Source organism: Cinclus cinclus, chromosome 7, assembly GCF_963662255.1.
Source record: "Cinclus cinclus chromosome 7, bCinCin1.1, whole genome shotgun sequence".
NCBI lineage: Eukaryota > Metazoa > Chordata > Aves > Passeriformes > Cinclidae > Cinclus > Cinclus cinclus.
In genome coordinates, this window is record NC_085052.1 from 8,538,857 (window position 1) to 8,554,806 (window position 15,950).

The window sequence follows — 15,950 nt, forward strand, 5'->3', positions numbered from 1 at the left end:
ACAAATGAGGAGGAATTTCAGGTTTCAGCGAGCTATCTTTTGGGTTTTTCTTCTGCTCATGATACGCTCTTCTGGAGAAGCAACCTTCAGCAGAGAGGTGATAGACATGCTTCACCCTTGGGGTGGGAGAACCTCTACCCAAAATAGCTGCATGACCACCCACAAGGAACGGCAGCCTGCAAAACGGCCAGAAGCTCCAGCACTCCTGCATCAACACTTTTGTGATTAAGAAAGGCTTCCAAAGCCTCTGATGGCACCACCTCTCCCTGCCCAAGACCTGGGGATGTGCGGTGACCCCCTGCTCTGCCTTGCCCTCCTGTGGGGTGTCAACTCCTGTTCCTCATGGAGGGCAAACTTGTGGAGAGGTACTTCAGCACAGCTGGCTAAACAACCTCAAGCAGGAGCAACCTATTCTGAACTCTGAGCAATTCATTTCTGTAAGAAATACGATCACCCCAAAATGGAGGAGGCCTGTTACGTGAGAGAAACAGGGTAACAGTCTTGATTTATAATGCAGAGAACTTGTTGTATCCAGCAATACAAATGGATTTTATAAGCATTTAAATCAAATATGCTACACAAAAGGCTTAGGCAGTGCTTAAGTGTATTGTAAACCTATTGAGAGATGGCAACCTAAGAAAAAAATAAAATAAGGACTCAATTACTGCTGGGAGCCTCATACCCAGCAAGGCTCTGCAAGTGGGATCTGACGAGTTGAACAGAAAACAAAACCCCAAACTAACTTTCCATTGCTTTTTTTCTTAGCCAGTTTTAAAGTAAACTAATTCCTTTTTCTTGTTTAAAATTCCATTCCTCAGATGCCAGTTGCCAACTGCTCAGCCACATCTCAACTAGGAATGCTGCTCACTGGCCGATGTAAAGCTCTACTGTTACACAAGAGGGAAAAAAAGAAAGGGTTTTCAACAGGGAAGGCAAATGAAATTAATAATTACAAATTTGTAGTGAGGACGGCCCTAGTTAAAAAAAGAATGGTCTCTGAGAACCACCCAGAGCCCCCAAAAAACTAAACCTGAGAAAAACTCATGTGGTGTACTGTAAATGCAATAACAAGAAAAGGACATTTCTGCAGAAGGGTTTAAAAATTCATGCTTCATGAGCTGTCAGCTGGTTGGGATGGCATGCAAAGCTGTGTCCAACTGCTCATGTTTGTTTAAGACCACATGACCTGGCATAAGTTTTAATTAACCTTCATGAGGTGGGTAAATTCACAGTACTCAGTGAAGTGGCAGCTGGCAAACAAACTCATCCCAATGCACACACACATGTGCCCGCACACATAGACACACACACAAAGACAAACGCATTTTTACACAAATTTTACACATCAGAAAAAGAAAAAAAGAAATTAAAAAAATGGAACTCCTTACTGTGGTACTAACCATCCTAGCGGATGGGGGATTTGTCCTACAGTGCCTGGTGATAATGGATAATAAGGAGATATATCTGGAGGATGTGGAGGCCTTGGAATTCCTATAGAAGAGGAACATAAAGCAGCATCAGTATTGAGATGTGGAAATAAATAAAATATAAAGAAAAACACATATGTTTCTGAATTCCTGTTGATTTACTTTTATTACAGTATTTGTGCCTTCGCTTAGGGTTTTCCAAGGCTTTTTCATGTTCTTATTTTTTCAACAAGAAAAAATGATGTTATTCACTCCCTCAGTTACCTCTCCAGTCAGAGATAATTATTTTTGTGATTTAGAATTTATCAGTCTCAGATACAATTTTGGTGTGATGTTGTACTAGATGCTCCTTTAAATGTTCAACAGAAACATGGACCCTGTAACAACTTCATGGTTATTTTAGTCTCCAAGTCAGCCAAAAGACCACAGACCCTACGCATGAGGTGACTGGGTACCCAATAACTTGGCATTATTCCAAAGTAATCTCCAGAACAAGTTTAAAAGTCCTTAAAATTGCAAATGATGTTTCCTTTTGAGCAAACCTAGGAAACCTTTTCTGAAACAATGAGTAGAGGCGAGAGCCCCTGGAAATGCTTGGTAAAACCAGGGGCAGATGTTGCAGGTGTGCAGGGGAGGACAGAGAGCCCACCCATCCTCTCTGGATGAGGCGCAGTTCCTACTCAGAAAGCAGAAACCAGCTCCAGACACAAGTCTTAAATATTAACACTCCTTACCTTAAGAGCAAATAGGAATTACTCAGAGGAGTAGGGGTTACAAAGCTGGGTCTTTCAATTAACAATCCAGGGCACAATTACACAGCAGAAGCAAAATTAAAACAGAGAGCATTAAAAAGAAGGGGTACTGTATTCAGGACTAAAAACTATTTTTTTAAGTCACTTGGGAAGCTTTTAATCTCTAAATTAAATCTCCTTGTGTGACATTTTCATGCAGACATTGCTTTTTCTCCATTACAAAACCCAAACAGATTAACTGGGCTTTAACTATCCAGCGAGCTATTTGCACACTTGAAAGAATGTTCACAGAAGAAAAGTAAACAGTCTACAGACGTTAATCATATGTTTTACGATAACCATTTAAAAGCTATTCCCTGTACTACCATTATTTAAATGAGAGGTTGACTGTGCCATTCACTTGCAATACCCAGGGATGACGAGATGGATTCCTTTCAAGCCATGTGAAGTCAGCATTAAGCACAATTAAAAGGGGGCCCCAGTTGAAGCACAGCAAGTGACAACCAGGACAGTCTCATTCAAGGGCTGGAGTTCAGATAAATTATCTGGATAAGTTAGGGCTGACATAGAGTGATTCCTCTGACATGAATTCTGTTTCTGTAGAGCCTCCCAATTAACTAAATGGGGTTTGTATTAACAAAACCAAAACCACTGTCACTAGGAACTCAGCTCAGTCTAGAGAAAGAAGATTGACACTGTTTGACTTCTTTGGGACCTCAGGTTAAAAAGGGACTCTTAAAAAGTTAGAATAACATGTAAATTCTACTCTGCAACACCAATAAATCTAGTCAGGGTTTTATGTGGTGCTCTATATTCAAGCAGAGTGCCCTTCAAGCTGAACTTAGAGTTGGGTTGACTTACATTGGGGAAAAGAGTTGCAAGTGTAAAGCTGGAGCTAAGTAGTTACAGTGGATGAAAATTCAACATTATAGAAGACAAATGGCTGAACTCCTGACACAGAAACAATGGGATTTGGGGAATTAAAAGAGATTCATTTTGAAACTGGTCATGACCCACCACCTTTAAAATTCCAGCTGCAATTTTGTAAGTGCAGATCACAGAATGTACATGTTTAATTCTCTGGGTCGTGCATGCAAACCAAGCACTGGTAGATCGAACTACCAGGTGGGGTATCATGCTTGCAAAGAAACACACCTGCAAGTGACCCCACACATGCAACTCTGGTGTCACCCTGCAGAAGCTCTATGAAAATTCACCCAGTAGGTTTCTTTCTGAAGCCTAATTGGCTTAAAAAGAAAGTACTTTATCTGGGTTTGACATTTTACATGCCCCCTTTGGTGCTCCAGCATGGGAAATCCGTTCTCCCACACTCCTCTCCCCTAATGTGGAAAAAGGAAAGATCCACCCACTCCCCCTCAAAAGAAACCCCAAAATACTTCCCACCTACCTGTTTTGGGATCTACGTCAGCTGGTAAGTGTGGAGGAGGGTTTCCTGGTGTGAAGTGCTCATTGCTGTATGTGATAAGCGGCGTAAGAGGGTGTACATGGTGTGGGTGCTGCACAACTGGCACTTTGTTAGACTGTCAAGAGAAAAAGGTTGAGGCTGTTAGAGCAGTGCTGGGCATTCTCCCCACTACAGCATGAGGTATGACATAGAAAAATCTGAGTAGCCAGGATTTCAGTGCAATCCTCAGACTTTTCCAGATCCCTTCTTGGTGTCACCCTTGCAGTTTTCCCACCCTCTTGCTTAAAACCTCCTCACACACTTTCCCTGCTGTTGAGGTTCTTTAATCTTTTTGACCTGTCATGCTCCTGTATGGAGCAACAGCAATTCTTTAAAATTCTCCTTTTTATTTTATAATCTTGTGCTTCACCTTCAAGATGCAGGCAGACTCCTCAGTGAGGGGCTGAGAGAGTCCCCCATTTAATTAGCAAGAGACCCAAATGCTCACTGACCTGTAGGTCTTTTCCTCTCCCCTTCCTGTCCTCACTCTCAGTTCTGCATTTTACTGCTCATTGCAAATACTCCAGATAAAAAGCCTTTGTAGTGCTGGAGTATTCCCTTCATCAGCAAGCATTAAGCTGACAAGCGATCACCTGCATATTTTATATATATATTTTAGAAGAGCTGATTAATTATCAATTCATCAGAGAGCTCTAATAAATGGAAACTGGATACTGATTAATTAGGCTACTAAAATATTCAGCTATATAAATAATGGCAAAACCCCCAGATAAAGCCATTGAAATTAACACTCTTGTAGGGGGAATAATCACGCAGATATCATGAGGTTTTCCCAATCACATTCCTAGCTCTGGGGGGAAAAAAAATCTTTTTCTCAACAACAATAAAAAAAAAAATAAAAAGGAGTGAATGAATGAAAGAAAAAGGCAGGCTGAACTGTAACTTACCCTTACAAGATCACAAAGAAAAAATTAAGCTGAAACCAGCTGAACCGCTGGACCATTTACTGCGAGTAATCCAATTGCAAAAAACCCTATTCCCCATAGAGGATTTTCACTAAAATCCTACAACAGGGACATTTAACCAGATTAGGTACCAGCAAAGATAAAGAGGCTGGTATTAGATGATGAATGGATTAGAGTCAGGTTTCATTTTAGAATGTGTCTTCATTTCCTTTTATTACTTTAAGTAAGGAACAACTTGCATTAACATCAAGTAAAAGGAATCACATTAAAATAAAGTAGTGATACCACAGTGGCCGCGATAGCGCCGCTGCTGTTCAGGGTCTGCCAGCACTCTCCTGCTCATCCTCCTGCTCCAGGACAGCTCCAAGTCCACTGCTCACCCTCCAGCACCCCCAAACACACCCTCACTGTGCCACCTTAGACAAGCTATTGCTATTATCTGATCTGGCTTCCAATGTTCTGAGCTTCCCTTAAAAGCATTTCAAAATAATTCAGTTATTCTTTGGGAATGAGCTTCTAGACTGTGGAGAAGAAAGAGCGAAGACAAACTGGGAGCAAAGAGGAAAAGAAACATCTCTCTTCCCTGAATAAACAAGAAATCCCTCCACCATGCTTTGGCCAAGTGAAGCCCCCTTGGCTCCCCCAGCCCCAGCCCTTGCTATACGTGGCTATTTGGGCTCACTGCTTTCACAACCTGCAAAAAAAAAATGTGTGCATCCAAAAGAAGTCAGCCAAGAGCTGTACTTGTGCTTCCCACAACTTCTGTGTTCTTCATGTTCATCTCTTTCTGCCACCCTCACATGGGGTGATTCCTCTCTACCACCACCAAGCACTTGGCACAGGGGACTCCCATGCCAAGTGGCTACCACACAGGAAAGAAAGTAGTCACAACAGCCAATGCTGTGGTTTACAGCATGTTGTATTGGCTGGGGTGTGGGTCAGACCTTCTGCCAACTGAACAGCCAAGGACAACTTCTGGCCACACTGATCCACAATGGTTTCACATCAGAGGAGATATGAGGATTTGGCTGTCCAAGTTCAAAAAGCCAAAGGAGACGCTCTAGCCCAAAATCTGTTCTCTTGCAAGTGAACCAAGCTAAGCAGTCCAAAAGTAACTGAAAGTTTTGGCAAGGCCTTCACCTAACAAATTATATTTCACACCACACAAAGTAGCAGGCATCTACTCTACAACACATGACATTATAAGCCAAATGACCAGTTGATGAGGTTCACAAAAATGATCATTTCCAATAAGAGCTATTTTTTCTGGGAAACAATCGTGTGAACTCCTGCTGTTAGGTGACCCACAGTGTGGCCCCATTTACTGAAGAAGTTAATACATGCTGTAGCTTTGTGCTCTCCCAACTCTATCTTCACATCATTGTAAAACTCACCTAGACCCTGACAGACATTAAGGCTTCCACGGAGAGCTTATTTTCACAGAAACTGGAGCTGGTTAGTTAAAAAAATAAGTAGTATAACATTAGAGGGTCAGATTTAAGCTGACAAACAAGAAACAACACGTGAGAGGAAAGCTGGACTGATATGGGTCCATCACCAAAGCCAGGTGTACCATAGGGGGTTACATGTAAACTGTAGGAAACCACCACTCGTTGCTTTGATTTACCAAGACCACCCGCAATATCTCCACAAAACAGAATAACTTCTAAATTATGATGTATTTCACTTAACATGTTTCAGCGACAAATAAAAAATAAATAAAAATCAACAACTAAGAGCTTGAACCTTAAGTCTGCAAATTTTTTCCCTGGTAAGTAATTTTTGTATAGGTGACTACTGTGCACTGAAATGGATCGCTCATATAAAGGTGCAAGGGCAGGATACTCTTTTGCCACTCTGATGATGCTGGGGCAGAGGTGGGGGGAGAATGTACCAGGGGAAAAGGGACAAACTGTCATATACATGCTCAAAAATACCCTCTCTGAAACAGAGGAGTGAGATCCACGTCCCAGCAAGTCAGTCTGCATCTGTACCACTACCCAGGGACAGGTTTCCATTCTGTTTTGCACTGTTTAGCACACACTGGGGAAAGGGACCATAACTCCCCCCAGAAGAGCACAATTTGCAAGCCAAGCTAAACATGCATAATATACTAAACAAGCTGTTCTTTAAAAGTGCCATTCCTGAAGTTAACTAAGCTTCCTTGGAAAAGAGAAAAATGAAGGACTACCTGGGGAAGAGCAGGATTAATCCTGCAGATGCATCTTCCTTTGAAGTCAATGGGAGCTCTGCCTAAGTAACAAGTGTGGTCCTAACCCCATCCACTGGCAATGAAAGGTAAACCACAGAAGCCATCACTAGGAGACATCGATTAGATGACTTTAGACATCCCCCTGAAAAAGGCAATATTCTCCAATATACATTTGTGAGCACTTTATCAAGGGCAGTTTTAAGCAAAGAGCCATTGTGAGATGCAGGGGTTTCTCTGGCAAATTGAAGAACTCCATTTATGGCTCTGTCAGGCATGGGAAGGGGAGCTGCACTGGTACACTCAGATTAGCATCAGGGCATGTGGTAACAGGACAGGAACAAGTGGAGATTTCAAAGAGAAATCCCAGCACCTATGAAAAAGCAAGTCCTCTGCTGATAAATCACCCCTCTCCATTGAAAGCTGAGGTCTCATATACTGGGTTAGAGGGCATGGTAAAGAATTACAAAAAAACAAGAGAAGTTTGCTTTTCTCGATAACTGCTGCCTGAAGCAACCATAGGAAATTGTCCCCGTAGGGGCTCTACTACTAAATCTCTCTATATGAATTTGAAATGCTTCTGGGAGTGCTTAAACACAGATCAGTTTAAACAATAATGGAGCTCTAGAAAAAAAAAATTAAAAAAAAAAAATTCCTGCACCAAAACCACAACAAATTTTGGACTGATAAATGTTTGATAGGACTACTGAGATCCATTTAGACTAAGTTCTGATAGGTGCTTTTAGGAAACAAAAAAAACCTATCTGAACTTCAGATTTAAACTGCAGGGGATTGTGTGTATAAAATTGCTGTGTTTTAGTCTTTGTTGCATGGTAAGGACATTTCATTAACAGGATGAAAGATGCTTCTATGCGTATACAGCCCAATTTAGTACACCCCACTGATGAATACTCCCCATTTATTGAAGAAGTTAATACACGCTGTATAAATCAATAGTTCCTAAGTCTCTGAAAGCAACATAAGACTTGCACAAGATGAAACATTGTATTGTTGAGCACACAAAGAGAAACCAACCTCTAAACAGGAAGAGTTTACTACTGCAATTTCTGCGTGCAAATTTACGGCTTGTTTGTCTTTGGTGAAAAAAAACACGGTATCAACTCCAAGTCAGAAAGAAACATACCAGAGACACCAGGGGATGCCCTCACCGGGATAACATGGGGTTAGTAGAAGCAGGTGTGCACCAAAAGCCACCCAGGCTGAAAACAAGCCATCATGCCATGGCAGCATCGCAGTGGCCAAAGCCTGCAGCTGCTGACTCCTTTCCAGCGCATCCCGAGGGGAGGGCACGGGGATGCTCCTGCACCAACCCAGCCTGAAACTCCAGTAGCTGCCAGCATAGCCCCTCCCTGCAGCGGCACCCCCTTCCCTGAGCTGGGTGGCCTTCTAAATGTCCTTCAAGCCCTGTGAGGCACAGAGGTGCTGCAGCCCACCGGGCACCCCCTGACCACCTGCGACTGGGAGTGTGGCACAGGAGGGACCGAGCAGGTGTTTGCACCCAGACCCCCAGAGCCCTGGGCCCTTCCTCCACTATCAGAGGAACGAGAGCTCTCCATGCTCCTTAAAACCTGTTAATCAAGAGACACTGGAAACAAATGGAGCTAGAGCTCCGCCTGTCTTTTTGCCATGTCCTCCTCTTCCCCACTGCTCTCCTTTTCTACTGAAGAAAGACGGGCCCTGAAAGTGCTTTTTATGAGCCTAATACAATAAAACAAAAGCAGCACAGAAGAGGGTTTGTCAGCCTTTTCCCCTCCTCCAGGGTAGATGCAGGTCGACAGTGGTGTTGAATTAGCAGGCCCTCCTGGAGCTGCTCCCTGGGCTTAGCAAGTAGCACCATTCAATACCAGTTCAATTAAAAAATAGGTTTATAAATTGTTTCTCTGTAGTTTCCAGATGATGCTATTGCAGCTATGCTGACTGCGGCCTGAAATGATAACAGATGCTCCTGAACTGCTCTGCAGTTCCAAAGATGCTCATAAAAGGAGTTTCTTTTTTTCTAAAGGTTGATCTCTCCCTGACTCTGCCAAGGAATGACATCTTTGCATACACTCACACCCTCCTCACCATGCTGATGCTCCACACAAATGAGGAAATTAAGTTGCAAGTAAAGGCAAATCTCAAAATATTGCTGGAACTATTGAAATATTTTTCCACTTCCAGCAGAGTCACCACCTCCCAAAGCAGAGCATCAACAAGAAGAGCATCAGTAAGCATCACTGCAGCCCTAGGGATCACCCACATCAGTAGCCATTCTGGGTGGCACCCCAAACCACACCAAGGAAACTGAAAACCATTTAGGTTAACTGAGAACCAAACCCACCAGCTACATGTAACTTGGTACTCATCCCCTTCCTAAGCATAAAAATTCAACACCAGTGATGAAGCATTTTGTGAAAAAAAGTTGAAGATTTAATTTTACCCAGCCCTGTTTAGCTAGGAGTCAGTTTATTTTTTTTTTTAAGGATGCTTTCACACCTGACTAAACATTCCTGAAAACTACTTCCCCTTGCTCCTTTATGGCTGATACAGTGGCCTGAGCCCTTTCTCAGTTTAATGTAGCTGATTCCTGCCTTAGGTCCTGCCCTAAGCTAACTGCCCATTGTAGCAACAGACAAGGCCTCCATTGATAATCACAACTCACCCTGCTAAAAAAAAAAAAGGGCTCATTTTCTTCTTTCACACAAATGATGACAGGAGCACTGACAACCATGTGCTGGGACAATACCCTGCCCAGGCAGAGCCTTTAAAAAAACCCCAAAAACCCCACAACAACCCCCACTGCCCTAACCTTAATATATAAATTTTTTTAAAAATTAAAATGGGGACACACACACAAACACTTTTGCAGCCTTCTGGTTCTTCCCCTTCCCCCCCAGCCACTACCCAAGCCAGCAAGTGCCTACCTGCTCCTGCAAGAACTGCTGGCTTTCCAATAAAACCCCATGGTCTGTTAACAACAAAATCAGCTTCCTGGCTCTAAGTGTCCAGCAATTCATTCATGAAAATAATCATTTTGGTTTTTCCCCCCTTTAACTGTGATGAAGTGTCCCCTGAATATTGGAGAGCTAAGCCACTGTGCTTGACATTTTTCCACATCCTTCCTGTCAGGGACCGAAGGTACTGAGGGGAGGGGATGGGGAAATGAGGATTTAAGATGTTCAGGAAATTTCCACTTAATTTGGCCAAAAGGCAATTATGTGAAATGATCTGGTGACAATTAGCATACGCCAAATCCTCTAGTGTACAAGGGGAAGGACTAGGGTTTAGCTATCTAATTACTGCCTGTTAGCTCCAATGCAGGAGGATAAAACACACCACTAGTAAAACATCATCAAGTGTGCTCACACTCTGCCTTCAAAGCTGTTGCAGGCTGTAAGTTTATTGCTATGGTATTTGGAATTGTTGTTGTTGTTGTTTTTTGGTTTTTTGTTTTTAAGTAAAAGGAAGAAACTTGGCGTTTTAAATACAAGTTAAGTGCTGCAGTCTTAGACAATATGGTGTTACCCTAATGTCAGGTCAGACCCAAACCAGCATCTGCTACACAAGTATATTTTGAGATTCTTCAGCAACACTGGAATTACATTTACGACAGGCTTCACTGATAAAGAGAAAGCACTCTGCTCACCTGCTCCACCTGACCTTGGCATATGAATTCACACACCAGTTACATCATCTATAGCCCAGAACTGTGGCCTGCATGTATCCAGGCAAGCCTTACACTGAGTACCAAAATTAGAGATGATTTGATCAACAGGTGGATTTTTCCATACCAAGAGGACAGGGTAGTGCTCAGTCTCTTCAAGTTTCAGGTAATAAAGTGCCCAGACTTATTTCTTCCATTACAAAAGGAGAGGCAGTTTCTTCCCCATTGTGACAAATACTCAGTGCTTTCCTTGCATACTTTAGTTAATTTTAATTACCTACGACAGATACCATCTCTGCAGAGCAGGCAAGTTTTCGTTCATTTTAACAAGGCAAAAAAGCAAAAACACTTGGCGCATATTACATTAAAACTGAAAAATACGTTTTTGCTAAGCCATATCAGTATAAGGTGTGCTGAATGCACAACCATGAAGCAAAGAAATGGGTGAAACCAAAGCAGGTCTTTGGGAAATGGTCCTGAACACAAATAGGGTAGGAAAGGGAGAGGCACAGAGAAATAACACAAGCACAAAAATTAGAAGATGAGAAGCAGAGAGAAAACCAAATATAAGCAAAATAGTCCTTATAATTGCCCCGACAGACCTTGTTACATGCTTTAGTGTGAATACCTACTCATGCAATTTGACTTACTGCCCAACCTACTCTGAAATGCCTCATTATAAACAGCTTTAATTCTTGCTTATTAACCACTTATTTCAGCACTAGACAGACATATACTGTAGGAGAAATAGCTCCTCATTTTATTAGGGTATCTGTGATTTCTGTCTATAGCAAGAACTTGAATGTGAGGCTGTTAAAAATCTGCAAGAAATACAAGAAAATTATCACATATGCCTATACATTCTTGTACTTGGCAATTTCAGTAATAACAGCATTATTTAAAAACTACCATGCACAAACATGCCTTAAGATATGATAACTTTTCGGTACAGCTTTTTAAAACACAGCATTCACAGCAGACTGAGCTCAACACCGATACGCAATATACGTAGCAAATGTACATTAAACCCCTTAACAAATAACAAGGCTCTAAAAACTGCTTTCATTTTTTTGGATGCTAAAAACATGACATGCTGCACAATTAAGTGATGCAATTATTAAGTAAATCCAGGCGAATTATTTCTTGAATAAAATCAAAAAGGTTTCTGTAAAAATATTTTGTTGAATGCGCATCAGAACTGAAACACCTTGCAAGTATTTCAGAAGAAAAGTAACAGGCACATTTACACAGTTCTGTCAGGCCTTTTGCCTCAAGTCCCAGTATAAAAAAAAATCCTCTAAAGGTAAAACATTTCTGAGATCTCACCACCAGTCTTGGAAAACCTGCGTATGCAACAACATGCAGTAAAAGAACAAATATCTAAATAACTGTCCTTTTAGATTAATTAATTTTACACAAATTCTACAGAATTTCATCCCTTGTTTTATATAAGAAAAGGCAAATAAATCAACTAAGCTAATCAGGCAAAGGTACCACAGAGTACTGAAGTGATAGAAATCCTCCTCCTGGATTGAGTGACTCTGTAAGCAAGTCTGACAGAGTTAGAAAAGGAAAAACCAGAAAACTCAAGACTTCCACAAAACCAACAGTGAAAATGTGATGCATTGTATAATTCTTCAATAAGTTTCTATTTGCTGTGTACAAGTACGGGTAATACACAAAACTGGCTGAGGGAAAGCTTTACTTTCTGCAATATATTATAATATAAGAAAGAAAGTCTCATGGACTTCTGACAGCAAACACAGACCCACTGTATTAAAACATGTGTTACCTCATATTTATCAGCGTTCAGTCTTATTTGTCATATTCCTTTATCCCTGGAAAAATAATTCTTATGCAGTGTCCCTAAAATTTTCATCTTTCACACTACAGCTGAGCTTTCTGAAGAATTCAGAAAATTTAACTGTCAACCAAACACAGGATCAAAAGCACCCAATATATAGTACTATGTACTATTTTTAATAATTAAAACAAAAAATCTCGTTTCGTGTAAGACGAGAGTTAAACCATTCCATCTCCAAACCCCCTTAACTGTAACGTATGTGCCCTGCTACCAACCAACTTTTCTTCCTTTGAGAAAAAAACCCCAAAACCCAAACATTTTTACCTTCATGGTTTCAGAGTTTAGGAAATATCGTACTGAACTGAAGAAAGCTTTGAAGTGGCCCCCTCCGCCCCAAAGGAAAAAAAGAGAAGAAAAGCTAGTGATGTCATGGTCACTGTGTGACTGCCTGACTGCAGATGTAACACAGCTCTACACGCGCACACACTTCTCCCTCGCTGCTAACCATTGTTCAGCAGCCAGGAATCAGCTCCCGAAACCTGCTTCACACCGGGCTCTGAAACACCGCCCCGCCAACACACCCCAATCCCACCCTGGATGCACGAGGAAAAAAAAATCCCTTTTCCCCCTCCCGCCCCCCCCCCCCCCCCCCCAAAGCAAACCCCAAACCCGGGCGGAGGGAAGGGCACAGAGGAGGAGTGCAACAACTGTCCCGCTGCACCATTGTGTCGCGACTGAGCGGCTCTGCCGCTCGCGCCTCGCCACTGCTGTCAGATTAAGCGGCATCGAAAAGTCGCGCTTCCCCCTACTAAAAAAGATTATTACCATAAAATAAATAAATAAAAACAATGTCGCTAACAAAGGTCACAGCTGGAGATGCTTGCTTGATTTCTCACTCTCCCCTCACCTCCCCATTATTTTTTTTTTTATTCCACACAGGAAGAAAGGGAAGGAGAGGGAGAGAAGTCACATCAGAAGTTCAACGGTCAAGACGGAAAGCGCGCATGCAGAAAGTGCTACTCACCCAGCAATTCAAATTGAGATGCCAGCAGCCGAACTGCTGGAAGAGAGAGAGCCCAGTGGCAAGCGCTCCTCCTTTACCACTCAAATCTTCCATTCCCACTAAAATTGCATCCCTCGGGTACATAACAGCTTTGTCTTTCCTTCTGTTAACCTCAAAAACTTTTTTTCTTTACTGTCTAGATGCCAATTGTACTGGCTTTGTATTATTTTCCTTGCAGCTTTTCTCTCTCTTTTTCTTTCCCTGCTCCCCCCCTTCACTTAAAGTACTGGAAAAGCTGTCTTAAAAGATCAAGATGTCTCCAGTTTTTTGGCCTGGTGTTTTCTGAATGCTCAAAATCCACTGTCATGTTGGCTGTGAGAAGTGTCTTATTTCTAAATTGTCGGCTGCAGTTATCAAAATTTAGAGAAGCCTCCTGTCTTTTCCAATATAGCACTTTACCATCATCCTTCCAGGGAGTGAGGAACAGACTTTCCCCCCCCACCCCCCCACGCAGGTATGTCTGTTCACAAGAGCTAAAAAGCAGTTACTTTGGAAATCAATGACAATGCTACTCCAAGCCAGGTTGCGCAGGTATTACTAAGTGCAGTGAGGAAACGCTGGCCGGCCGTGAGGGAGCATGATCAGTTAAGTGTAGCAAGCAGTCACTTTATCTGCAAGATTGTCAAATCCCTCAAAACAAATTTCTTATGGGGAGAGCTGCGAAGAAAGTGTATTTTCTTGTCATTGTAACACCGAGGTGACATTTGGCAGACCTTTACCGTTAGCTCTGTTCTCTCCCCTTCCTCCCTTTTCCTTTAGTATTTAATATTTCTGTAAAACACTGACCTACTGCAACAGGGACGCAAAAGGAACTTTGAGATAGACAACATTATGGTGCCCTGGTTACTGTATTTTGCCAAGTTGCTCCTAAATGAGAATTAACAGGGGCACCTGAGAGCATTTCTGAACTGAGCAAGGGTAAAGCCTTCTGCCCTATGCCTTCCTTTTGCCTACGAGCACTGCAATATACCCACGTCCTAAATCTGAGCCAGCTATTGCGGGCATCCGACTTTGCCAAGAGTCAATCTCTCATCTCCTTTATATCCTTTTCCCCAAAGTTGTAAAGTAGTTACTCTGCAACAAGGACAAAAGCCAAAAAGGGTGGTTTAAAGGGAAACTATTTTGTAAGGGTGGCTGCGTTGTTCCCCTCCTCACTTTCTAAGCAAATTTGTCAACATTGATAGATGCTAAAACACACGGGGAGGGATCGCCATATGGGACGGATGCTGCTGCAGATGAGGCGCTGGAGGAGACCAGTTGCAAACACCTGTCTTCCCCATGCACATCTGGGTGATCACACCAACGAGTTCTGTCCTCCCTCGCCCCCAAAGAGTGAAACAACAGGACCAAACAAATATAGGGGCAAAAATAAAACTGTTTCAAGGATGGAGACCTTGAGTGCATCCAAGTTTGCCTTTTAAACAGCAGTTTAATCTGCAGGGACCACGGGCTAAACAAAATATAACAAACGACAACGAAACACAAACTGGTACCCAGGCCCCGGGAAAAAAAAAAAAAAAAAAAGAAGAGGAACAGAAGAAGTAAACGGGAGAAAATCTGTGCGGTCTCTGTCCACCGGAGCCCCGTCCCTGGTCCGCTCCCTGCACTGCTCTGGCCTTCGCGTGCGCAGTGTCAGCCAGCAACCTCTAAGGCCCTTAATACCAAAACAAAACCCCACGATTTCCCTTTACACGGCAATAACAAAAGCAACGAGGCTCCAGTTTGACAAGTAAAAAGCCCCAACAACACGGCAGCTAATTGCCTTCCCTCCCTCTATTCACAGCAGCCACCACACTCCAGCGGCTGCCTTTGTCCCACGTGCGGTTCCCGGGGCTGCTGACGGACAGTTCCCCACCATTTACCAACAATAACTTGGAAAAGTGCAGCCAACGGGACGGGCAACTCGGAATTCGGGATTGCCGGCTCTTCCCGAAAGATGCGCAGCACATGGGATGGAGACGCCGGGAGCTCCCTATTCCCGTGGCCCCCCCTCCCGCCCAAACAGCCCCCCAGAACCAGCTCCTGCGGGATGCAAGTTCTTCCCCCGGCCGTGGCCGCTTCCCCGGGGCCGTCAGGGAAGAGCAGCCCGGAGTGGGGCGGCCGAGGGCTGCGGGAGGCGGGCGGGGGCCTGGGGGAGGCAGCCCCTGCCCCGCGCCCTCCGCGCCCCGAGCCCTCCTTACCATGAGACTGCAACCGCAGAGGGCAGGGAGAGACCAAGCGGGGCTGCAGCTCCCTGCGCGCATTCCTACGGCCGCGACCACGGGCGCTAAAACAAAGTTGCGTGTTCAGGGGACGAGAGAGGAAAACGCGTGTCTTGGCATTTTCTAAAAAGTTTATATAAAAAAAAATTAAGTATGTATCCCCTCTGCTCACTGAGGGGAGGGGAAAAAAAAAAAAGAAAGAAAAAGAAAAGGTAGGGGAAAACAGCTCTGCTAGTTTAACGTCCAGGGTGGGGGGTAAGGACAAAACAAAACCCCCGCACAAATTTCACGCCTTTCGAAATTAAAATAGCGCGGCAAGTTCCTACCGAGGCAGGAGCCCGTCAAGGAGACGCAGCGTCCCATCGCGCTCCCGCCGCAGCCACAGGTCAGAGCCCTCCGCAAGTTCCTGCCCACCCATCCCGGGGGCGGCGGAGCCGGG

The 15,950-nt window shown here is 43.5% G+C and overlaps 1 protein-coding gene across 11 annotated transcripts in view; it reads right to left on the reverse strand.

Annotated features, from left to right (window-relative positions):
• The window catches only part of TCF7L2 (transcription factor 7 like 2), a 172,951-nt gene that overhangs the window by 23,470 nt on the left and 133,531 nt on the right, over nt 1–15,950 (reverse strand). For 8 of the 11 annotated variants that reach the window (XM_062496367.1, XM_062496366.1, XM_062496365.1 and 5 more), the window contains 2 exons: nt 3,588–3,720; nt 1,389–1,491 (listed from right to left, as the gene is read on the reverse strand). In XM_062496367.1, coding sequence (XP_062352351.1) covers nt 1,389–1,491; nt 3,588–3,720 — 236 coding nt within the window. Of the gene's footprint in view, nt 1–1,388; nt 1,492–3,587; nt 3,721–13,271; nt 13,395–15,950 lie in introns of those variants that run through there. The other 3 variants (XM_062496373.1, XM_062496371.1, XM_062496375.1) reach the window with 2 other exon arrangements.